The 25,774-nt window shown below is 36.8% G+C and overlaps 1 protein-coding gene across 1 annotated transcript; it reads left to right on the forward strand.

The window, feature by feature from the left end:
* Positions 1–422: 422 nt before the first annotated feature.
* Positions 423–22,691, forward strand: epm2a (EPM2A glucan phosphatase, laforin). Its single transcript, XM_065286546.2, has 4 exons — positions 423–888; positions 8,210–8,384; positions 20,268–20,512; positions 21,902–22,691. Exons 1-4 carry the CDS (start codon positions 639–641, stop codon positions 22,183–22,185), a joined length of 954 nt encoding a protein of 317 aa, XP_065142618.1. The 5' UTR covers positions 423–638; the 3' UTR covers positions 22,186–22,691.
* Positions 22,692–25,774: the final 3,083 nt, after the last annotated feature.

The following is a 25,774-nucleotide window of genomic DNA, read 5'->3' on the forward strand; positions in this document are numbered from 1 at the left end:
TTTATTTATTTTTATTTATTTATTTATTTTAAGTTTTTGGTTAGAAAAACTCGGGGCAGTTTTATTGTGCAAGTTCATAAAACATTCATCCTTCTGACTAATAACGCTAGCATTTTGTCTACTTTTTGTTTATGTGCATCAGAGTTAGTTTGAATGATTGAATGAACGCTTCGAAACTGAATCAATCTTCGAAGCAATTGGTTAAATTGATTCGAAGTTTCGAAAAGCTTCGTTTCTCCCATCACCTACAATTAGACCAAAAATATACTGAAAGCTGAATATAATTACACGAAGATTCTGCATTTTGAGCTGCGCAGCGCCCCCTATTGGAAGACTCGCTTTACAATACTTTACTAGTGTGGTAGTACTACTAGCCAATAGTAGCAGCAGCACTTGTAAATTAACTGTCAAATGTATGCACTGAACATCTTGTTTACAGTCTGTTTACTTACCCTGCAAAACAGTTACACAGAGTTCGTTTAATCTCTGAGGCAGAGTTGTCCCATCTCAGCTCCTGTATTTGTCGGTGTACACGTGCAGAGGAGCGTGTGTATTTTTAGTCTAGTCGTTTATAATGTCAGAGGTTGATAGATTCACGTCGTTTACAGGACATCTGCGTCTTCTGTGAATCGCAGGATATGCTTATGTTCAGGTTTGGTGTCATCCTGACACCGTCTTGTTTAGATATCGAGGTGTTTGTGTTGGGCTCTCGGCCGGAGATGGGACACTGGGATCCGAACCGAGCCGTAAAGATGAAAGCAAGCCGCGGGGTTCTGTCAACCTGTGAGCCGTGCCTGTGGGTCGTACAAGTTCCTCTGTCTGAACCGTACACAGATCCACTGTGGTTTAAGTTTATTAAGCGGGTCGCCGGTAACTACATTTGGGAAGGTACGTAACGATATCACGAAGACATATATCAGTTTAATGTTTATAGACCATCATCAAGAGTTAAATATTTGAATTGTAATGAATGATTTGGGACACTGGGTGGCGGTGATGTTTCAGAAACCGTCTGTGATTTATAAAAGACCTAAAAGGTCACGGATGTTTCAAGTTTAACCACTGAAAACTGCAGTTTACTGTCTCTTAAAGTTTAGTTCTCCCTAAAAATAAAACTTTACTCATGTCGTTTAAACCGTCTATTGCTTTGTGCTTTGGAACCTCAAAATATTTTATTAAAGGAATAATTCACCCAAAAATGAAAATTGTGTCATCATTTACTAACTCTCATGTTGTTACAAACATGTATACATTTCTTTCTTTCGTTGAACACGAAGGACGGTATTTTGAGGAATGAAATCAAACCGTTTATGAGCCCCATTTACTTCCATAGTATTCTTTATATCCCGTTTTTTCTCTCTACAATGGACGTGGATCGTGATTACTTTTTCAAGCTTCAAAAAGATGCAGAAGTGTAAAAAATAAGGAACTTTAGAAGTCAATGGTGCTCAGAAACTGTTTAGTTACAGACATTGCTCAAAATATCTGCCTTAGTGTTCAGCAGAACAAAAAAATGTATGCAGGCAAACCTGAACAACTTGAGGGCAAGTCAATTTTCATTTTGGCATGAACTATCCCTTTTAAAAACTAATATATTATCTATTGTTTTCTCTTGACCTATTCCTCTCTCTTTTCATGCATTCTCCAAACCTGAACTCCATTCTTGCTGACAGTCTTAGTGATTAGTTATGTTTAGACATTTATGTGTGAATAATGTGTTAATTGAATCTGATTGAAGGTTATGACAGTACAGTTTACATGTACTCGAAACATTGCAATCTGATTAACATATTAATTTACGTGTGCATTCTATATAATCCCATCCAAACATCTGCGCAAGTGCACAGCCAGGGTTGCCAGATTCGCAAATCAAAACCAACCCAATGGACATTCAGAACTAGCCCAAAAGCATCCCAATGACTATTCATCGCCCAAAAACCAACAACTAATCATTGAAATCCTTTCATCTTAAACCCGCAGAAAAAAATCACCTCGCTGAAACAGTTTAAGAGTAGCCCAAATCTGAAGTCCACCCAAAAGCAGAGGACTTGGCAACACTGCACACAGCATCTATTGTCGAGTTCACACTTTATCTCTGATTAAATGTACAAAGTTGAGTTGGAAAAATGTTTTCCTATTCTTAAAAAGTTTTCAGATATAGGCAAAGAAAAGGCACAACGCCATTTTATTGCTTTATGTAATGTTATGAAAGACATGAACGCTGAAGAATGTACAGCGTATGCATGTTTCTGTTATGAGAATCATGCGATACGTAAATAAGAGGTAAATAAAGCACAATTTTTCTGTGCATGTGCACAATGTATTTTTGCATCCAATTGAGAAAATACTACTATTGAGGCGTTTACATGTATACTTTTCTCCTTATGATCGTTTCACAGATCGGAGTACACCACACCTTTCAATACAATAGAAATTTGCATCCGATCAACCTCATTCGAATTTGTTTACATTAAGGCTTTTCAATCCGATTGAGCCATCAATATGATTGCAAACAGATTATTTGTTTGCATGTTAACCTATTGTGTTGAAATCTCACATTTTACTCATTTATGATTTGAGCTTTAAATGCTCCTCCTGGACTATAAATGTATAGAAATAAAGGTGGAGTTGGACTGCTGCTGGTCTGCCAGAGGAAATGTCAGGGTAGTGAAGTAAACAGAAGTTCATAATCCTGTGATGTGATTGACAAACAAGCTCCTCTTGGACCTTCATTCAGAACTCCATAATTAAAGAGAAATTTTCCATGACATTCAGCATAAGTGACGTAGTCTCATAATGGGCTTTTTTAGCTTATAATGTCACGATTGTTTGTGTGCTGTCATCTGGTGCAATTCTGTCTCTTATTTTATAGGCTTTCTTCTGTTTTGCATAATTTTACCAGACATTGGTAACACAATCTGAAAATGGCTGGGTTATTTTTGACCCATAATGGATAAATATTGGAAAGAACACACTGCTGGGTTAAAATTGCATAACAACAACCCACCAATGGGTCATTTTTAACCCAGCATGTGTTCTCTCCAATATTTACCCATTTATGGGTCAAAAATAGCGCAGACATTTTTAGAGTGCACCATTTTTCTGCTCCCTAGTTCTGTAAAATTTAGGATTACACTAATAGAGTTTAAAAATATATATTTATCTAAGTTGGCCTTACGTACAAAATTGCTTGTATATGTATACTGTAGGGATGCACCGATACCATTTTTTTGGAATATGAGTACGAGTACTTGCATTTCAGTACTTGCCGATACCGAGTACTTAATAAAAAAACATGATTTAAATTTACAGGTAACAGCTTTAGTCATATAATTTAACAAAAAACAAAGGACTAGTTTTCCAGTTTGTTGTAAACTCTGCCTCTTTGGACAACACAAGAGGCATTAACCCCTTACATGCCGCTCAAACATAGACATTTCTTAGACCGTGGTATCGATTCCAGGTATCGGGGGATTTTTAACGAGTACGAGTACTTACGAGTTTTAGAAAATGTGGTATCGAGGCCGATACCCGATACCAGTATGCAGTTGTTGCCTATACAGCATCAGTTCATTTGGGAATGACTTTGAGTTTGAGCCATGCCTACTGCAAAGCGGTCAACAGGTCTCTACGTAATACTGGTGGGCAAAACATTTCCTTACTGGCTCCTGCAAAACTCCCAAGCTTTGCAAGGCCATAAGAGATATTCAAATTTACTTTCATGTTCATCAAACTGCTCTGTGACCAGCTTTTCCATGTGTATTTGCGTATTATTATCCTGATTGACGACCCTAAAATGTTTTAACAGTTGGGTGTACATTAGGGCTGCCAAATGTCCCGTATTAGCCCTGTACATGGTCATCCAGAAAAGTTCAGTAGTGTTTGTCAGTCCAGCATGGGGAATGTTGTGATATTGATCCATCCTTGTGCTTTACTCTGTGTGCATTCAACAGTCACGACAGGCGTAAGCGTTAACGCTTCCCTTTCAGTTGGGTGGCGTCATGCGTTGCCGAACTGAATTGTGGATCCGTCGGCGCCGCGTCAGTGCCGTTGCTCCCGGCAGAAGTTGAACATTTCTCAACTTTTCAAGCGGCAACGCGCATGTCAGCCAATCAGATCACCTTATACAAATAACCTAGGCAGAGCCAGCCAGTTACGTTTATGGAAGACCGGAGCATAGGTTGAGGCCACCGTAATTAGCTGTTGGCCACGCTTCAGACAAGCCTTCTGTTAAGCGTTAACGCTTACACCCCATGTGAATGTACCGTCAGGGTGATGAGATTCCTCTGTGCTTCTCCATACTGTAAGTCTCTCTGATGTGTGAAAGACAATAAAGGTCGACTCATCAGAGGACAATACATTATGTTTTAAAATGTCCACAGCTCAAGATTTCCTCTGATGGCACCAGTGATATTGATGTTTGGCATTGGCATGATTGACTAAAGGTTTCGTTATAACAGCCTGACAATGAATATTGACTAATTGAAACTACAGTTTTAGTAGAAACATGAGAGTTAATGTCTGTCAGTGAAATGTCCTCTTGAACTTAGATATGTCTCCCATTATTGTGTTTGTATTGCAATATTTTATGTGTGGCTGATTTTGTTCTGCTAATTCAACCTTCACGCGTTGCTTTTACTAATGAGACGTGAAATCAATGAAGATTGGACACCAGGACACATGTACTGTACAGTATATAGGTTGTAAAAAACCTCCAATATAAGTCTGATTTCACACTGAACGTCTGGAATAAAAAAAAACTTATGTTAAAGAGATTTTCCATTGAGCTAATGAATATATCAGATTGTTGGAAAATAAAGCAACATTCAAGGATTTCTCATCAGCATCTTTTAATTAGTTTGTTCATGACCTAATTTGTGAGGGAACCCGAGATGCTCTTTCTCATTCCATCATTTTTCTCATTAAAAGTGATTTGACATTGTGCAACAAATCTGTGATCTGCTGGTTCAGTGCTCGCGCTGTTTGTTGGCCAAGGTTTTGATTGAGTCATTGTTTGCTGCTGTACTGTATATTCAGACTGTGTCATTAATAAAACAGCAGAGATTTGGATTAGGGGAAAGTTGTGTTGATTGAAATGATTCTTGTTGATCGCACCTCACAGCAGGTGAATTGATTCTGAGAGAGCCTCAGTTTAGTAAATGTGAATCAAAGGTCTTTATGTTGAGGTTCATCTCTGTTCATCTGAGCATATCAGCTGGATGCAAAACAGTAGACGGCCTTTGATTAGCACTTATTGTCCTCTGCAAATGGACATTTAAGAGAAAATAATGATACAGTGTGGACTGATTTTAGTTCAGGAAATAATTCAGCTGCTGCTTGTGAGATGTCAGTTTAATCGATGCATTTGATGTTAAATGTGAAAGGGATGTTTTATCCATAAAATAACATTCTGTCATTTACTCACCCATAAAGAAGTACAAAAAACATGTTTGTTGAAGAATTTAAGAAGGCTTTTATTCCAACTTTTTGAGACTTTCTTTAGCTTAGTCACTCTATTCATGGGCAATCTTTTGTCACTTATTGGAAGCAGTATGCTAACTGGAGCCATTTACTTCCAGCCTTTGTGCTAAGCTAGGCTAGCGTGCATCAGACAGAGTTATGGCACGCACGGAGATGAGAAAGGTATGGACTTATCTAACTGTGGGGGATACGGTGAATAAGCAAAATTCCCAAAATGTCGGCTTGTTCCTTTACATTAGACATGCAGCAAACAAGCTCAAATAGGGAGTGACACAGTCACGATGTGCATGCGATGCAATCAGGGCTTGACATTAACACCCACCAAGCCGCCAATTGCTGGTAGATTTCAGTAGTGGTGGGTTAGATGGCCAATCCCACTAGCCATTGGTGGGTTGAATATCATTTTTTTTTATTGTACTTTTCTTAAAAGTCATGTAAAAGTATAAACTACACTATTAACTACAACTCCCATGAGCATTCCCTGCGCCCAGCGCACCGTATGGATAGAGAGCTTGAGCACTGATGGATTCTGAGCACACACACAGTCAACTTTAATCATGTAAATGTATTTTTCCAACAGAAATTGTGGCCAGTGAAAATGCTGAGTGGCTAGTAACTGGAAAACATTAGCCACTTTGGCTGCTGAGCAAAATGTGATCTGCCCCTAAAATGAATGAAAATCTTCTATTCTGCCATACATCACAAGTTATGGATGCACTGATACAGTATATCAGCCTACAAATGGGTATAGGCAGATAAAAGCTAATTTTCACACTATTGGACATTGGCCGATTGTTTAAAAATAGCAGATAATCAGGGCAGATTATATAACACACAAAAGCTCTACAATAGGATTTCACAACAAAAAATGTAAATGAGTAAAAAGCAAAGCTATCGTTAGATGTCATTCCAGGTATATTTGTACAGAAATAATGTATCAGTCCATCCCTATACTTTCAGCTCATTCATTTAAAATGTGATGGATTAAGATGCGTTGTGCCAAACTTCAAACAGGTTTTAGAAACCTCAAAGAAGACTCCAGCTTATATTTAAACAGCAGTGTCTGATGTAGGTTCAGATGGTGACTGTAAGAGATTTTGTTCATGCTGTGAGTCAGTGTGTTTTCTGTGTGGGCTGCAGTTCAGCATTAGAGATGACGACAGCAGCGGGGTATGATGAGAAATGATGGACAAATAGTGAAGCCCCCTACTGTCTCTTAAAATGAATGTGAATTTGAGATGAACACAAGTTCAGGCACCCATATGTCCTCTTTTTTTCAGCACATGTGCTCATGTTAGGCTGAAGTGTTTATAAGAGCACCAACGGTAAATGTTTCTTGGTATAATTTACTCTGCTAGTACATTTTTGTAAGCGTGAGGACTTATTTCATTGCTATTTATAATCATATTAGGAATCAAGTATATGACTTGACCGTCAAAATAATGTGAAATTAAAAAGCTAAATTAAGTTTATTTTGAAACAGCTTTTAAATTTGAATCCACCTGATGTCATGGTGACCAGAGAGTCTAATTTAATTGACATTTCTCTAAAAGCTTTCAAGCAATAAAAATGTTTAATATTCGGAGACAGTAACAATTGTGTAGTTCACAACCTTTTAGGGGGTTTGAAATCTCAAATGAAATGCTTAATAACTATTTTTATAACGTTGTTGGGATTCAAATTCCTAGTATAAATTGGATTAAAGATGTTTTTTTTTTGAAATACAGCTAGCTAAGCAAAATTAAATTCTGGGTTAAACCATGCTTTGGCCATTAGTTGATTTGATAAGAAATTTGGAGGATTGAAATTGTGGATCAAATGGGAAGAATATTTTAGGTACATTGCTTTTACACAATCAGAATAATTTATTTCACTTTATAATAAAATATAACACATTGCTAAGTCAAAGTCAATGAGTGCCAATAGAGTGCTGCACACATGACATATTTTTGTAGGCTAACCCAAAAGTTAGCGGGACACTGGTTCCCTTGACCAAAAAGACCATTCATTTTTCCTATAGACTTTTGGATTATTGCAAAAAATAAGCTCTGTGTTTAACAAAAGTTTATGACACTTACACGTTTTGTCCAACAAGTTAGTCGTCACAGATGAGCACAACTTTTATGAATTAAAAATTTGAAAGTCAAAATTTGGCTTCTTATATTTCTAGTAAAAGGTGCCATAGAATGCATTTCACTAATCTGTTAAATTGTTCTCTGATATCTACATAGAAGGTATGTGGCTTTATTAAGTGCAAAATGTGTCCATTATTCGGCCTTTGAAGACCTGGGGCCTCATTTATAAAACGGTGCATAAGATCCTTACTAAAAGTCTATGTAAGCACAAAAGCCAAAAGTGACATACGCTAAAAATATTAAGACTTATAAAACAAAGCAATATTCCCTGCATAAATCACAGATCACCTGCAAGTGTGCGTACATGAATCATCCTCATATCCCACCCTGTAAGCACATTTTTCCATTTTTTAATAGATCACAAACTTTGTGTGGGAACTGGTGTACGCACGTTTCCAGCCCCACGCGGTTTATAAATGAGACCCCTGCTGTTCCCTCCCACTAAACCTGCCAGCGGGACAAAACACAGGCGTTTCTGTCTGTGTCCCACTGCTGTGGTGCAATCACTCAATGCAGCCTTTGGAGGTCGCAGCCTTCGAATTCTGACACAGTTTATGTAATGTTCTGTGCGTCTGTTTTGTGTCTGTTGTTAGGCAACGGGCCGCATCACGACAGATACTGCATGTATGACGACAGTAACATGGTGGACGGTGTGTACTGCCACCCGATTGGTCACTGGATTGAAGAGACTGGCCATACAGATGAGATGAAACACACCACCAACTTTTACTTCAGTATAGCGGGACAGCAGGCCATCCACTTCTCTCAGTATGTGTACATTAATATCTGTCTGTTTTATTACACACACACACACACACACACACACACTATATATATATATATATATATATATATATATATATATATATATATATATATATATATATATATATATATATATATATATATATATATATATATATATATATATATATATATATCAATTATTATTGGTATTTTCATTTGAATCTTTATATTAATTATTTATTCATTGTTAATCTTATTAATTTTAGCATTTACTAATCATTTTTTTTTATCTTAGTTGAAACTGTTGACATTTGTTAATGCACCACAAACTAACATGAATAACTGCACTGAGTACTGACATAAACAAGAGTTAATAATACTGGAAAACTATGTTTGTTCATGTTAGAAAATGCATTTTCTTTGCACAATTTGACTATATCTAAAAATTATGTTTACATGCCCATTTTTTCCGACTGAATTCAATCTGATTGCAGGTAATGACAGTACAGTGTACATGTTCCCTAAACATTGCAATCTGATTAAAATATTATGTACATATACTGTATTATCTGAACCAAACGTCTGCGTAAGTGCACAGCCAGGGTTGCCAGATTCATGTATAAAAAACAACCCAATGGACATTTAAAACTAACACAAAAGCATCCCAATGACTATTCACAGCCCAAATACCAACAACTCTGGATAAATTAAGCACTTAACTACAATTGTGGACTTAAGCACAATTCTTCTCTGCGAGAATGTGCACTCATTCTGCACAGGCTGCTTAAACTTCGTCAGCAAATAAGGTGACTATAAAGTATATAGCTGAACATGATTTTCATAATCGAATGTACTGCGACCCTGTCACAAAGCCCCCCAACCCCATTTCAAAAACTCATCGCCGGATCTAAACGAATCACAAGAATGACCTATTTTCGATACAAAACAGTGAATTTCACAGAAAGGTGACACGTTTGCATACCTGTTAAATGATTTTAAATGAGTCACTGCTCAGATCTGTAGTTGTTTATTTGAAAGTGTAAAAAAGGGAAAAGATTTCTATGAGGGTTAGGTTTTGGGGGTGAGATAAGGGAAACATACAGTTTAAAAGTAATTAAGTCTACGGATATATAAAAACAAACGTGTGTGTGTGTTGTGTTTTCTGATCTCAGAATAAGGTGCGCTGTTCCTTTAAAAATTGTGACATCAGTCAAAAATGAAATTTCATTCAAAGGCACGACAAGTTATTACATTTTGATGAAAGATTACAAAGGCTTACAAAGACTGCATATTCTCCCTTTATAATAAAAAACACTGAATAGTAATGCACAATACAACTAATAATAAAACTACAGAAAACACCAGACTGAGATAAATATCATAGATGGAGAAGTAAACCAGCTCAACACCTTTAAAACTTTTGCTAAAATGATCACTACAGTACTTTATAGAAACATAAAGGACACAAATTCTTATAAAGCAAACACATTTTTAATTAACTTGATTAATGTTTTAAATTAGGGGCTTATGTTGATACTTTACTTCAGAAGGTTCATGGACAGACAGTGGGGTACAGATCATCACACGAATATAAAAAAATTAAAACCTTGAAAAAAAGACATTTACAATTCTGCTGTGTTTCAAGATGACTAATTAAATGTAAGTGAATTTTTACTTTGTTCACAAGTTCAGGTTTTTTACTTCCACTGAAATACAAACAATGCTTTGACCATATTTTCTACATTGTCTAATCTTTGTAAGATTGCTAAATGCCTAAATGTTAATGTATTTAGTATATAAATGTAAGTTATGGAATTTAACTTTTACCTCAATAAACAATAATAGACTTAACTCATTCCCCACCAGCCAGCCTTTTTTTTAAAAAAAGTTACCCACCAGCATTTTTTGTAATTTTCACAAAAGTTTCACAAAATGCCTTCCAGGAAAAATTTTCTTCTATAAATATATAAACATACAAATATATTAAATGAAAGAACAGACCCTCTGCTTTTAAACAAACAAACAAAATGGGAAAAAAATTGTTCATCCTATCTTAATTTGTTATATTTCTTTACCTTTTAAATATGGGTAGGTGTCTTCAAAAATGCCCTCCCGTGGCGCATCAACCCAAATGATTGGTCAAATTTACTCAGCACTTGGGTAGGTGCACAGTGCTGTTTGAATTTACTTCAGGTGTGGAGAGGCTGCGGTTTTTACACGGACAGATTTATGTGGATAAACAAGGTTTGTATTAACATATTTATCTATGAAACCATTACTGTTGACTAAAAAAGCAAATATGTGTAAAAACAGTCCAGTTTACATGACGTAAAACGTTATTACATGCACCGTTATGGTCATTAGCAGTTAGCTTGTTTGATTAGTTTTGCCTAAATGATCGTAAATACATTGGTTACTCTTTTTTTGGATGTTTACAATGCCTCCTGATATCAAAATCCGACATTTTCGTCATAAATATATGACGTACGTGAGGTTTTTAGTCCATAGCTTATACAAATTAGCGTCGCACACCTGAAGTGTGCGTAGGATAAGACGACAAAAAGTCTCATAACATACAAAATGCAATTCCCGCACACTATCTGCTTGCTGAAAAATGTAATGATAGTTGCGTTGCAACGTTTCGATCAACTGATCTTCATCAAGCCTGATGAAATAAATGTATTTTTATTGTGCTTGAGTTTATTGTAAATTCTTAGGTATGTTTTTAGGTCTGTACTAATCAACAGCAAATTTCAAGATTATACCCAGATATTCTCACATAAAATAATCTCAAAACTTCATTTTGTGACACAGAAACAGTAATATGAGAAACTGCTATCATAAGTCGGCTCATGCTTTATGGCATGGAGAGCTTCAGAAAAGATAACTCTATGATTATTTATAAGAAAACCATACTTTCATGCCAATCAGTCCACAAAGCACTAAACAACTCCTGAACACAAGCTATGGATCAAGCCCGGGCGCTTGGTGTTGGTGGTCTGCGTGTATCAGACAACCCAAACTCAGGCAGAGATTTTTGCCATTGTTAAGTGTAAATGCATCGTTTGTGCTAAATTATTTTAACGCATTAATGATTAATTAATTAATCGCATGCATTAACACTGACAGCCCTAATTATGACATTTGCCTATTTTATGCTGGTCACATACATTTTTCATGTCTAACTGTCTTTTGTAGAGTTCTAGCCACTTTCTCTTATTTATTGTTTGTTTATTTTGTATTTACACAAAGGAAAGGCTTGCAGAAGCATATCACTAATAGGGTCTATGGACCAGTGGCAAAAGCCGGATGGATTTACTGTTGTTGATGCTCTACTGGGCACTGGTGGCATGAATGCATTCAGGTCAAGCCTGATTCTATAAACAAATAAGACAAAAAGTATTTTCAGCCTCAGACATCATGTCCACTGACCGTTGGATGAACATCTAAAGCATGAGGCACACAAAATTGGAAACACTTGAGGAGTTTCGAAGTCGATCTGAATTCTACAGGATGTCTTGGAGACATGTATGTCACGTTCTTTAACAGTCTTTCTAAAACAATGTCAATTTGTGATTGTTTACTTTACATGTCAGTAAGATGGTAGTCAGTAATTTAGGCAGTGATGGGTATTATGGAGTCCAGACCTTCTGCTGTCAGTCTGTAGTTTTGGCTATATTGGAGACTAGGCACACCTGTATGCGCTGACAGTTGATCCTAACAGCTTGCTTTCTTTCATTCGTGTTTTTGTCCTCTTTTCACCCATCAACACCCCATATTGTGTTTGATGAATAATGTGAATGATGATGACAAAGACAAGCATACATTTTTACGTTTATTTTCATTTACTTCCAGTCCCAGAATCTTGCCTTGTGGCTATGGGTGGTCTTTGTGACTACATTTATCCTTCCTTACATTATATGAGACAGAGATCATAGTCTTATTGACTGAATAAATTTATATGAAACAAATCTAGAATATGATCCAGCATTTGTGGTGCATTAAGGCTCTGACAAGGTTTTCTTCCACTACACGATCTCAACTCACACCAGGAGCAGCTGGATTTGCAAGACCACAAGTTTTGCCGGTCCAATGCTTTTTTCTTGATCCGTCAGGTTTTTTTTTTTCATTTTTGCTGTGTCCTATTTTGTTGTGCTTTATGGACAAAGTTAATACACCTAAAAGTCCAGTTTTAAACTGTTTTTTAACTTCAAGGATGAACCTCTGGTTGTTCTTTTTTGGCCACCTGCCAAGATATAGTGATGTGAAATATGATCAGAACCTGAACAGGGTGTTTTATTTTTACTTTTATTTTGTATTTGAACCACATTGTGTGGCCACAGCATGTTTCAAAAATGACTTGGTACTTATCTTTAGTGAAGATTCAGGGCATGCTTTTGAACTTGGCTGGTATAAATCATAGACTGTAAAAAATATGGACATATGGTGCTTTTCCATTGCATAGTACCCCACGGTTTGTTTTGGGTCAGGGCGGGTCAGCTCACCTCACTTTGGCTTGGTTATCATTTCCATTGAGTTTAGTAAAACTTCAGAGTGGGAGAGATTATAGGCGTGTCGTTATATTTGCACTGCCTACTGCTGTGACATCATACAAGTGAGAGCGTCAATAGTGTCCATGACATCATCCATAGGTTTGTGAAGAGCTTTTTTTTAATCCAATAGTTGGTGGGTCTTGCCGTCGCCATCTTATCATTGTGTTACCGCATGTCACTTGCACTTAACCAAAAATGGAGGCGGAAATTGACGCCCTTTTGGATCAGCCTCTAGCGGCCCATTGATGAATAGCAGTTTAAGTTACTTCTGTGTTGGCTTCATAGAGCTGTACTCGGGCACGTGCACCCGTTTTTTATCTAACACTTTTTCTTAAAAAAGCCTGATGCGTGCAGAAGTGTGCAGTACAATGCTTGCCAAACCCACTATCCCTACAATGCAACAAGTACTAGGAAAGGTAAACATGTATGCATTTAATACTGAGGTTCTCAGCAGTTACTGCCAACTGTTGGCACTGTGTGTAGTGTCCTAAACTAGAGGTTGTGAATTAAATATTCATTTCATATCTGAAGGATTGAATTATTGTTATCATACACAATTGAAGACAGTACAGAACACAAATGTGTTGTCTCAGCAACAATGCATTTCGGTAGACTTGACAGAGGTTTTCCTAAAACTTTTTCATCTAATATCTAAAACTGACCTGACTAGTTTGTTTATCAACTCTTACCTCCCTCATCATATTTCCTTTCTCTTTGCCTGCTTTGCACAAAAAAATCAGATGTACAGGAGCCATTGATGTAGTCAAAATAATGTTATCGATATTAATTAATTCACTTTAGTTGCGTCATGTTTCATAGCGTACAGTACCTCAATCACATACCTTCATCTGGACTTCTGCAGGCAGCACTGCGTGGGTTGCCAGATCCGTGTAAGAAAACCAGCTCAATGGTCATTAAAAACAGAAACAAAGTAGCCACATTTTTATCTTTGCCTAAAGGACCTTTTAAACACCTATTTTAGTTTGAAAATGCCACAAAATTGGGAAACGTCTCTTTTTGTTCCACAGAGACGTCCTTCTCAAAAATGAATTTGGGAATCGCCCACTTAATTTCAGCCAATCGGACAAAGAGGTGAAAAACACCTATTTCAGTTTGAAAACTGAGGGGCAACCTTCCGATCTCTTTGATAAAGCCAATATGGAAGTGACTTAAACTGCAATTCATCAATTGGTCACTAGAGGCTGACTCCAAAAGAGAGTCAATTCCCATAGACTCCCATGTTAAAATGCCAAACTTTACAGTATAAAATAATATGTTTACAGCCTAGTACAAAAAGTGTTTTTAGTCTCTGTATAGCTTATTTTGCCCTTCATGACAACTGTGAGGGGGGTGAATTTTTTTGTAACTAATCTTTTTAAATTATATTAAACCTTAAACTTCTGCATAATTAAGGGGTAGACCACTTGAGTGACGATTGAACAGCCACTGCTGTCACTAGAATTGAGCTAGGTGGGCATGGTTTCAGCAACCAGCCACCTCAGCTTCACCCACGTCCCGCCTCTTTACCCTTTTTTGGTTTTCTGCAAGTAACGCGTGGCCAAGATTGTGTCGTCAGGCAACGCATACTTTAAGCTTCAAAAACGATCTTCACAAACCCATGGGTGACGTCACGGACACTACGTCCATCTTTTTTGAATGTTGAAAACGCACCCGAATTGGGAAACGCCACTTTTTGGACATTGACCCAATTATTATTGTAAATGAACACACTAACATGATATTTATACTGGGGCGTATGCCCCTGCCTTCACTCCTACATCTCCAACCATTATGGGTTGTTTCTACAGTATGATACTACAGTCTATTATGATATTAGCAGTCTGAAACAATGTTGGATATTTACAGTAATTCTGTAAAAGCTACAATTATTGCTGTTATATACAGGTATAGTGTAAAGACTAAGAGATAATATTACTTTTCTAATCAATAAGTTTTATAATTGTCGTTGAGTGCAATCATCTCTTTAGATTAAAGGAGGTACATCATAGTAACACACATTAAAAACTGCTCAGCACATCACAGAAACTACTTAGCATGTTCAGAAGAGATTTCGCATAATTTTGTGTTTCAGTATGAATGCACCGTCAATGAAGAAAACCTCTAAATGAAGTGTAAAATATTTGAGTTATTGAGAGATATTAAACTTAGATTTACTCTGTAAATTCCACTTAACTTAAGGCATAAAACTCCAAAGTCTTAAACCTACAGATAATAACATCTTATAACCCTGAGGCTCTTGATCTCAAGCAGAGAGTCTGTAACACAAACTGGTGAAAGCTATATGGATCATATCCTGCTTTTCCTAACTTTGTAATGACATGGTACCTGATTAACACTCATGTCCCGTATGCATACAGTGTATGCAGTAAGGTCAGTTTCAATGGCAAAAACCTGTCTTTTATCCCTAATTGTTCACTGCATGTGACGTGTCTTAGTAAATCCAGTAGCCAAATGATGTTTTGCGCTGACTCAAGCTATTATAAATTTGTCCCAATATGTCCTGTCACTTGTTGTCATTATGGCTGGGTAGGAGAAAAGCTTAGATTATTGTAAAATCTAAAAAGGTCATTAACCTCTTGTTACTTTATTGTTGTGTGTCTGGTTATTAAATGAGAGAGGCTAAAGTAACAACTAGGCACTTTAACTGCTGTATACATTTATTACAATGTCTAATGCAGATTGTGAAAATAATTCTTGCAGGTGAATGAATGCAACAAGTAAAATACAAAGACCTTATGTCCGTAAGGTCAAGTACACATTGTAGGTCTTTGACCAATAATAAATACAAGCTGCTTTTGACAACTCTGCCTAATTACAATGCAGTACACAACACACAGTCGCACACTCATACAGTGCCCTCTGTTATTATTGGTACCCTTTGGTAAATATGAACAAAGAAGGCTGTGAAAACTGTCTTTATTCTTTAACCTTTGATCTTTGTTCTCTGCATGTATTATGTTCATCAAATACATTGGCCTAAATACGCTTAATCCCGACCTCATGCTACATTTGCAATGTTTCTAGTTGCATCTTTAGTGATTTTGCGATTGTTTACTATGTCTTGTCTAGGTGAAGATTTTGCCAGAAGCTTGCAGCTGGTTTTGCAGCTAAAGACAGTCAAATTTGTTAAATAACAATGAAATGACAAAAGTGATATTTGTAAAAATAAGGTATTTTAATTAATGACTAATAACATTTCCATTGCTATTAAAGTGAAATTACTGAACTTAAACATAAGAGCCTGATCAAAAATGCTCATTTACAAGAAAACATGTCAGACGCACATAAGCATGCAGCATCTGAACTCCTCAAATATTAAATGAACATCTGATTACCTTTAAGCCAGAGGGCTTAAAAGGAGCCGTGTTTGAATCTTCCAGCAGGACAATGATCAAAAAATACATCAAAAAGGTTAACTGACCACAAAATCAAGGTCTTGTCCTTGTCATCTCAGTCCCCTGACTTAAATCCAATAGAAAATCTATTGGGTGAACTAAAGAGGAAATCTAAAGGATCTGGAAAGATTCTGTATGGAGGAATGGGCTCAGATTTCCTGCCATGTACTCTCATCAGCCATTATTCACCTTATTTTTGACATAAATGTGGGCACCGCCATTTTTACACTGCAAAAAATTACTTTCTTACTTAGTATTTTTGTCTTGTTTTCAATAGAAATATCTAAAAATTCTTAAATTAAGGTGTTTTTTCTTGATGAGCAAAACGACCTAAGTAAATAAGTCGAGTTTTAAGACAAATAATATACAATTTAAGTGAAATTGTCCTTAAAACAAGCACCATTATCTGCCAATGGGGTGTAAGTTTGTTGTGTAAGTTTGTTGTGTAAGACTTCCGTGATCCAATAAAGCTAAATTGTAGTTGTATTGCGAGGGACACGAGTTTGGTGTTTTTATTGGCTTTTTACTGTTTATTATGAAATGCCATAATAGCAATACAAACGCAGTAAATGTCTACAAAACATTTGTTTCAACCATAATACATGCACATTTGGGTTGCACAAAAATGTGTATGTGGCGCATGTGCACCCATTGTATCACACATTTATCCAGTAAAACCTTTCGTTGACACAGCTAGTGAACAATAACTCAATAATTGTTTAAAAACAACTAATATTATGCTGATAAAATATCCTGATTTAGCTGGTTTATTTATTCTGCTATTATTATATATTATAAAAAAAGTGATAAAATTCTTATTAGTTCTTGTTTATAACAGTTCCTAATATGTTTGCACATACTTTTGTTATTTTTAAATAAAAAGAACAACATTTTTGTGTTATGTTTATTATGGTTTGTTCAAATAAGTTACAATGTGTTGATGAGAAAGATAATACAATGAGAAAGATACTACTGCTGACTGTCGGATCGCGGGAAGCTTAATGTGTTGCCATAAAAACTCAAACAAGTCCATTAAAAAGTCATTTAAAAACCTCATGCCAGAGGAACAGTTGTGACATTTTAAACTATCGCCTGAAAAGGTTAAAAACACAAATTCTTGGTCTATTCCATGCACAAACACTTGACTGACTTTCCCATGGTAAAGGTATGCCTCCGTGCTGTTATAGTTAAACTTTGAAGACCCGTCACCCCCAAGCAACAACACGAAATGATTGAATATATCTTCATATGATATATCAGGTCACTTCTTAATTTCATCCTCACACTGGGTCATACATGGCAGGTGTAGTAAATATTTACCATGTTTTATGTGTGCTCACACAACACTGGTTTTCTACTGGCTGACTATTGAAATGGACGTCTCGCACAAAGAAGGGAAATACGTCACATCACTTACTTTTGCATTCGAACATAAGGTGGATAGGAGAAGACTCAGAGCTGTTATCTTGGCGAAGGAAGGTAACACAAAGTATTGAATACAAGCGTGCCAGATATTTTTTTAACTATGTTGTGTTTGCAATTGTTTGTTTTCACCTAGAGCAGAGTTGTTTTTAAGCAAAAGATCAAAAGGTTAAACAATAAAGATTTTTTTTCACAGCCTTTGCTCATATTTGCCAACATTAGGGAACTGTACACACAAACATATTCAAATAAGGAATTACTCGCACTCCACACTGTGCATACCAGCTTCAAAAAGTATTTAAGCCACACTTAAAGCTGTCTGAATGTCCTTGCATTATATATCACATCAAATGTCCTGGCCTGGAGAAAAAAATGATAGATTATAGTCATTTCTTTAGACCATTAACCTGCTGCAAACTCACTTTACCCTCAATAATCTCATGTATGCGTTTCTCTCAGAAGGAGGCAGGTGTGTTTCTCTTTTCACCTGATGCCTTTTACCTTCCTGCCTTCCTTCAGCTGTCAGTCTGCCTTCTCACACCACTAAACACTCATTAGCATTTCTATTATCTGGCCTCAGAGCTCTTGAGGCACGCTCACATTTGGCACGGTTGCCATGAACCGTGCCCGAGCGTGATTGTGCCCTGCAAGGGTATAAATACACATGGACACAGGGGATAACAATGACGATGATGATGATATAATTAAGGTGCAGACAATGTAACATGAGGTAAAACTAAACAACAAAGACTAAACTATAACACCCGGTAGGTATCATGTCCAAAGTTTCAGGAACATCTGTTTTGTAGCTCAGCTTCTGACAAGATAACCACCCTATTTAAATACAATTTACAGCTGCTATGTGTGGAAAAATTGAGTTTTTGGATGCTGATGCGTGATGAATTCTGAGTCTAAATATGATACGTAGCACCTGAAGCGTGTATTTAACATATTCACTATTGACTGCCTTTGTGTATTATCTTAAAGCATTGTTTGATTCTGAAATGATTTTGAGGCCATTGTTTGATTTGATCAGTTCAGTCAGGTTCTGTGAATGTAGTTTGAAGATTTGGTTTTGTGTTTAAGGTTTTAAGTGAACTTATCTTTGAGTAACAGATAAAATCATTTAATGAGAATCTACTGAGGCATACTAGTGAAGTGAATCTGAACTTTGGATCTTTATGATGTAACATTTTGGCATAGTCATAGCTGGATCTGTCATACTGCAATTAATACTGTAATGCAGTATATTTAGCATTTGCATATGCAAGGAAAACTTTGTCAGTAAAAGATATTTATTCTGCCAGCCAGAGGACTTTGTCTTCCACTATGGCACAATAGCCAATTTTGTTTCTGCCTCTTCATCTTTTTGTATGATTAAGGCCTGCTTCATCTGCAAAAAATGCACCTAATGTATCAAGCAACTACTCTTTATTCTTCCAAAACACCTTAGTTAAAATCAGATCTTACACTCTTTAAAGATTTCAAAGTGTACTACTACAGGTGTCCCTCAGAGTTAACATGGCTTTCAACAACTGATGGCATTGTTTTGAAGGACCATGTTAACAATACTGTAGGGAAAACATATCGGTGCTTCCGCACCTGACATAAAAATCACATACAAATATATGCATACAGTATAAATGCCCATTATTTTATATCCAGCTGCTTTATTCACGATTTAGTCGGCTAAGCTGCATATTTTAAGTTAATAATGAGAGAAAGGGAACTGTATAGCTGTCGGCTACATTAAGATATCCAACGAATAAAGTTATTTTTTGGTCTTCACTGCAATACATTTTTTTGTTATTTTGATTAGATAATCATTAAATATTAAAGCAGAAGCAAATAAAGCACAAGACTACACATATAATATACATTTATTTCATTCAAAAGGTTACCTGTGCAAAGTATTTACTTCAATACTTATTAATATAATATTTAGTATTTATACATTTATTTCATTTAGCACATTTTCATGGTTCAGTACCGTTGTTTTATTACTTTTGTAAGACATTTCAGCACTGTTTCACTTTGAGTGTATGCTGCGTTTACACCAGCCGCGGTAGAGGCGGCAAGCACAGGTGATTTACATGTTAAGTCAATGCAAAGACGCGATTAGGCATCCTGCGGCGCGGTACACGCGGTAAGCGTGGCGCATTCCGCGTGAATTGAGCGTTTCCCTGGAAACGCGCAAGTTGAAAAATCTGAACTTTGGCGGATTTCCGTGCACGTTAACCAATCAGGACCTTGCTGTAGTAGTAACATAATTACAGGAAGCGAGCGGAGTGGCTGGGTCTCAGCTGAGTCGCAGAAGCCCCTCACATGATGCGAATTTCGGGTGTGAATTTCTCAAATGACTAGAATTTTCTTCACTTTTTAACTTTTGACTGACATCCATTAAAGCTCGTTTACAAGTGATTGCAAAAATGGTTAAAAAACACTCATTCACTGAGCCTAACAACTTCAATATGACATCATTTTTCTCTCTCTCTCTCTCTCTCTCTCTCTAGGGTTTTACCTCGGGTCTGGTTGGGCAGCTGCCCTCGTCGAGTTGAACATGTGACTCTGAAGCTGAAAGAGGAACTGGGCGTTACTGCGGTGATGAACTTTCAGACAGAATGGGATGTCATAAACAACTCATACGGCTGCCGTCGTGACCTCAGTCAACCTATGACCCCAGAAACTATGATGTATCTGTACAATGACTCTGGCCTTGCTTACATCTGGATCCCAACCCCAGACATGAGCACAGAGGGTCTGAATCTGTCTGTCTGTTTTTCTTTGTGTGTGTGTGTGTGTGTGTGTGTGTGTGTGTGTGTGTGTGTGTGTGTGTGTGTGTGTGTGTGTGTGTGTGCCAATATATCCTTCGCATAATAGCACTTCATCAAAACCTAATGAGCTGTCTCACTACCTGTTGTATTTACATTTACACATTTGGCAGACACTTTTATCCAAAGCGACTTAAAGCAAGCTATACTGTTGTTTACATAAGCAGCCAATCCTGAAGCATCATGAGTGACTGATACCACACCTCCCACATTAAAGGCACACCATGGAACTTTTTGGCCACTGGGTGGTGCTAGACATGTATTTTTTTTACGTCTAGCGCCCATAGATGTCGCAAAGGAAAAGAAGACAACTCTTTAGGTCACAAAGTGTGCCTTTCAGCATGTCATGTGTCATATAATATAATTTCATGGGTTTTACTTTCATCAAACTGGCCCAATATAACTGATCCTTGTCCTTCTTTTTATTCTGTCACTCTCCCCTTTTTTATCTGGTCTCCTCTGACAAAACCTTGGGTTTCTTTTTCTTAGTTTCTGCTTTGGCCATGAGAAAAACATCAGGAAAACAGATAGTTGCGCTCACATGTCCGAATTTGAGGAAGTGGAGAAAGTGATGTATGCCGTAAGGCAGATTTTTGTAGTTTTTTGTTTTGTGCTCGGGTTAAACCCCAAGTTTAAAAGTACGAGTAAAAGCGATACAGACCCCGTCAGGCTATGGTGGACATGTCATTCAACCGATTTTAAGGGTCTTGAAAATATATTATAAAGGTTGAAAAACTACAAAGTGTCACATTAAATCTGTCTTGACTAATGTCTCCAATGAGTTTTTAGAATAGTTTTTTTAACGAATGAATGAGTAGCATTACTTTAAATGACTCAATAAAATACATACACAGAGAAAATGCTACCTGCTGTTCAGAGAAGTCAGCAGCTCATTAGGTTTTGTAACAGAGCTAACATGTGTCTTCATTGTGCCAGCTGCTGAAACGTATCAGTAATCTTGTTTTGAGTCTTTATACAAGCATGCAAACACAAATAGAAAAGAAGTCAACACAAGATCATATTGAACAACTTACTGTAATGTGTTGTTTATGGCAATTACCAAAGAAGATAAGGGAATGAGAGAGCCTCAAACGTCTGTGCCATTAAACAACTTGGGTACTTTTATAGTTGGTTAGTTCCCTATAGCATTGTTCTCCTCCCCATGACAGTATGTCTCTAGAAAACAAAACTGACCATAGAAGAAGACAGATTAATGTCCACTATAGTCACTTTCTCCAAAACATTATGAATTATTAATTGTGGTGAGTTATTCATTGCTGACATCTAATAAAGTTTGCATTGTGGTCGTTCTGCAGGTCGTGCACGGATGTTACCTCAGGCGGTTTATCTGCTGTATGGATTGTTGGAGAACGGTCATACGGTGTATGTTCACTGTAACGCAGGAGTCGGCCGGTCTACTGCTGTGGTGTGTGGTCTTCTTATGTACATTTTGGGCTGGAAACTCAGAAAGGTGCAGTACTACCTCACAGCCAAAAGGGCGGCAGTCTATATTGACGAAGTAGCACTTGTGCGGGCTAAAGATGACTTTCTGAAGAAGTTTGGGCGACTCCGTCCGTCGGTCTGCTGCCCAGAGACATGAGGGTCACCAGTGTCCTATAATCTGGGTCGGAGGACAATATTCAGATCTTAATAAAATGCTATTTTTGTAATATGAGAGGGAAAAGTTATCATGGTTTAGCAACTTTTCATTTAGGAGTTTATCTGAATGGGTGACATTTAAAGGGTTTTTGATTTGGTATTTGAGTTGTTATGACAGAAAGACAAATAGTTTTCTCATTGATTTATGTTCATTTATATCTGTCTTTACGCCTGCTGTTCAAGTTTGTTGTTTCATCAACTGTGTCTTTTGATCTTTGGTGTAATGTATGCTCATTTTTTTCTGTCAAATGCCTGCTACAATGTTCTTTGTAATGCGCCCTTGAGCATGTAGACAAATGCTTTATAAAATTTATTTAAACAACTTATTATTTGTCATGTTTTATCAGAGTGTGTATACACCAGGTTGAAATGAAATATAAAGCATACACTTACATTACTTATATTTCTTTAAAATATATTTTAATTATATGAAGTTGTTTAATCTGAGTTCGGCATCATCCCATCTAAGTGTAGTATTATTTCAAAGCTATAAAAGGTTATTTTTAACATAAATTTCTTTCTACATCCTTCTTCCTCCTCTTCTCCTCCTACTGTTTGTTTTTTGGTCTATATAATAATCATCAGTAGTAATCTGGGGAGTAAGGCTTGGGCAGAGTCCTCCCTAAGCCTGGACAGCAAACCAACAATGTTTACTACATACACTAAGATGTAAATTCTGCACACATTGTGCACCATCACTTTGAATTAAATTAAAATTTAAGAGCTGACTTGGAATTTAAGAATCATTCTTAAATGAACAAAAATTCAGACACACAAACATGTTTTCATGAGGTTAAAACTGGAAATACAACGTTATGGTTGATGGTTTACCTCTGTTCGATTATGAAGCTCACAAGACATAAAACTGGGATAAGAAATTGTAGATTTAAATCAAGTGTTTCTACAATGATAAATAAACATGCAAATTTGACAGGACAGAGTGTAATGTATCTTTACAAAAGCATATTACAAAATAACATATAACATTTTATTAAAATGCAACTTTTATTGTTTACTTCAACATATACATTTAGGCATTTGTCAGATGCTTTTATCCAAAGCAACTTATAAAGATTAGGAAACAGTAAAGGGTTTTGACATATAGGGAGGCATTTGTACAAAAGGTGCTTATTTTCACTATTCACTATACCTGTTGAGAGAAAAAGAGGGAGTTAGTATATTTTTATTGAAGGAGAAGAAATAGAGATACGGTTAACATCTATGTCAAGTATTTTTTCTTGTTTTTTTTTCAATGTTTTTTGAATGTTGCAAGAGATGTGGCTGACCGGACGACCTGCAGGGAGTAGTGAAGGAAATTGAGCAGGAATCTGATTTAGTGCCCCTTTGTGAAGATAATGCAAATCGACATTGCGCTGTCTTTGCGAGAAGGACAGATCATCATCAAAGACTACACCAAGGTTTCTGGCAAAGTAATGGTTGTGTTGCCAAGTTGAATGGATAGGTTGTGCTGTAGCGTGGGTTGTGCTAGAAAAACAAGCAACTCTGTCTTAGCAAGGTTCAACTGGAGGTGAAGTTTCTTCATCCAAGCCAAGATGTCTTCTAAGCAGACTGTTATATTTGCTGGTATGGTGGGATCATCAGGGTGAAATGAGAAGATGATCTGTATGTCATCAGCATAACAGTGGTAGGAAAAGCCATGTTTGTGTATGATAGGTCATAAGGATGTTGTGTAGATGGAGAAAAGAAGTGGACCAAGCACTGATCCCTGGGGGACCCCAGGGAACATCTGTGGACCGTGTACCCTTTCACGACACCCTGAAGGATCTATCAAGTACTTTAATTATTCCTCAGCCTTTAAAAAACTAGTATTATTTGTGTGTAGTGATCCGTAATTTAATGCGAAACAAATCATTAACAGCACTGTACCTCTGTACTGTATGTTTTTCAGTGTAGACCAAATGTATCACTTTATAACTTTATTTTCGGTGATATTGTAAGTTTGTTGCAGTTTTTGATTCTGAAATTTGATTCCAAAGCTTTTTCTCATGGCATAGATTTAAGAGAAGAAAATCTGTCAAAATTCTCCTTATGAGTGTGTGCTGCAAATAGATTTCATAATTGGCCAGGATTTTAAAAATCCTTTAGGGCTTCTTTCCAGATTATAATAACTTTTACATCAATCACATGACTGTATGTAAGTTTCCCTTTAAAATCTCTTTAAAGAACACCAGTTTTATCCATTTATTGCTCATTCAGCTTGACATAGTTTGCATTTAAAAGGCATTTGAAGGCTTTTGTCCTTCTGCTAATGCAGCTTTTACTGTTAGACAAGCTTCCAGTTTCCTTTATCAAGCTGCTTTCATTCACTTAAATGTAACTCAATATTCCTCTTATATTTAGTAATGAAATTATTTGCCCTTGAAGTAACCGGCTGCAATGAAAGAAACTTTTCAGTTGACTGTTAAATAAATAAAGATACAATGACAGACTTTATGTAAGAAACGAAAAACTTTTTTAAACTACTGTTTCAAAGATAAACTATACAGTCAAAGTATAAGAATAAAGTGTGTTGGTATAAAGTAGTGATGCAAAGTCCAATTCATTTCCGCGAACCGGCTCTTTTTGGACAGTTCGGCTCATTGAACCGGTTCAAAAAGCCGAACCACCGGTATCTGATGTCATCAAGAAATGACATCATTACACATTTATTTTCTAACTACTTGTATCAACGAAACATTCAAATAAAGTCGTTTGTGTCAACCATAGGTGTCATTTACACTGGGGACGGTGGGGACATGTCCCCACCACTTTTTGAAATTGCTGATTTTGTCCCCACCACTTTTTGAAAGCATTTGGTTAAAATGTTCTGAAAAAATCAAACAATACCTGTGTGACTTACACTGCAAAAATGACTTTCTTACTTAGTATTTTTGTCTTGTTTTCAGTAGGGATGCTCACATTGACCGTTTAACCGTTAACCGAAGGTAAGAATTTATGACCGGTTAACATTATCAGTTAAAATAAAAAAAATTTGTTAATACATGGTGCGTGTAGTCATGAGCCGACAGACATTTAGCCACTTTTCTATCTGTAATTTGTGAATGTCCTGTAAATGACACAAATGATTGCTGCCCTGACGGTCTGATAAAGTAATCATTTGTATGAGAAATCATTTGTATGCGTGTTTGGAAGCTGAACGGAGACGCGCGCGTGTCCGCGCAAGATGACGCGGTCGGTCTCGCGCACAACCGGACAGACGTTCGGTGATGGCCTCTGACCCTAAACATATCTCTCTTTTTGCACAAACGGAGAAAGACGACGCAAAAGCAAAACTTTCTGAAAAGCATCCTGCTTTAGAAATGACCACTGTGGTAGAAGAAACGGAGACAATCTGCCCTTTTTGGATATTAATCCTCTGGACCGATCGCGTGCTTTTTAATAAGGTAATGTTGCGTGAATATCTGATAATGTATGAATCCTGGTTCTGTTGTTGATCTGTCACTGCTGTTTGCACCTTCAAATTAAATCTTTTGTTTTTACTAGTTCACAGACAACCGTCAACTGTATTT

Source organism: Paramisgurnus dabryanus, chromosome 21 (assembly GCF_030506205.2).
Source record: "Paramisgurnus dabryanus chromosome 21, PD_genome_1.1, whole genome shotgun sequence".
NCBI classification, from domain to species: domain Eukaryota; kingdom Metazoa; phylum Chordata; class Actinopteri; order Cypriniformes; family Cobitidae; genus Paramisgurnus; species Paramisgurnus dabryanus.

Excerpts from the sequence above, each read along its gene's own strand:
- epm2a (XM_065286546.2), top strand. The coding sequence starts at position 639 with ATGCTTATGTTCAGGTTTGGTGTCATCCTGACACCGTCTTGTTTAGAT. Across the intron at positions 8,385-20,267 it reads CAGGCCATCCACTTCTCTCA|GGTTTTACCTCGGGTCTGGT; the intron begins GTATGTGTACAT and ends CTCTCTCTCTAG. Across the intron at positions 20,513-21,901 it reads CCCAGACATGAGCACAGAGG|GTCGTGCACGGATGTTACCT; the intron begins GTCTGAATCTGT and ends GTCGTTCTGCAG.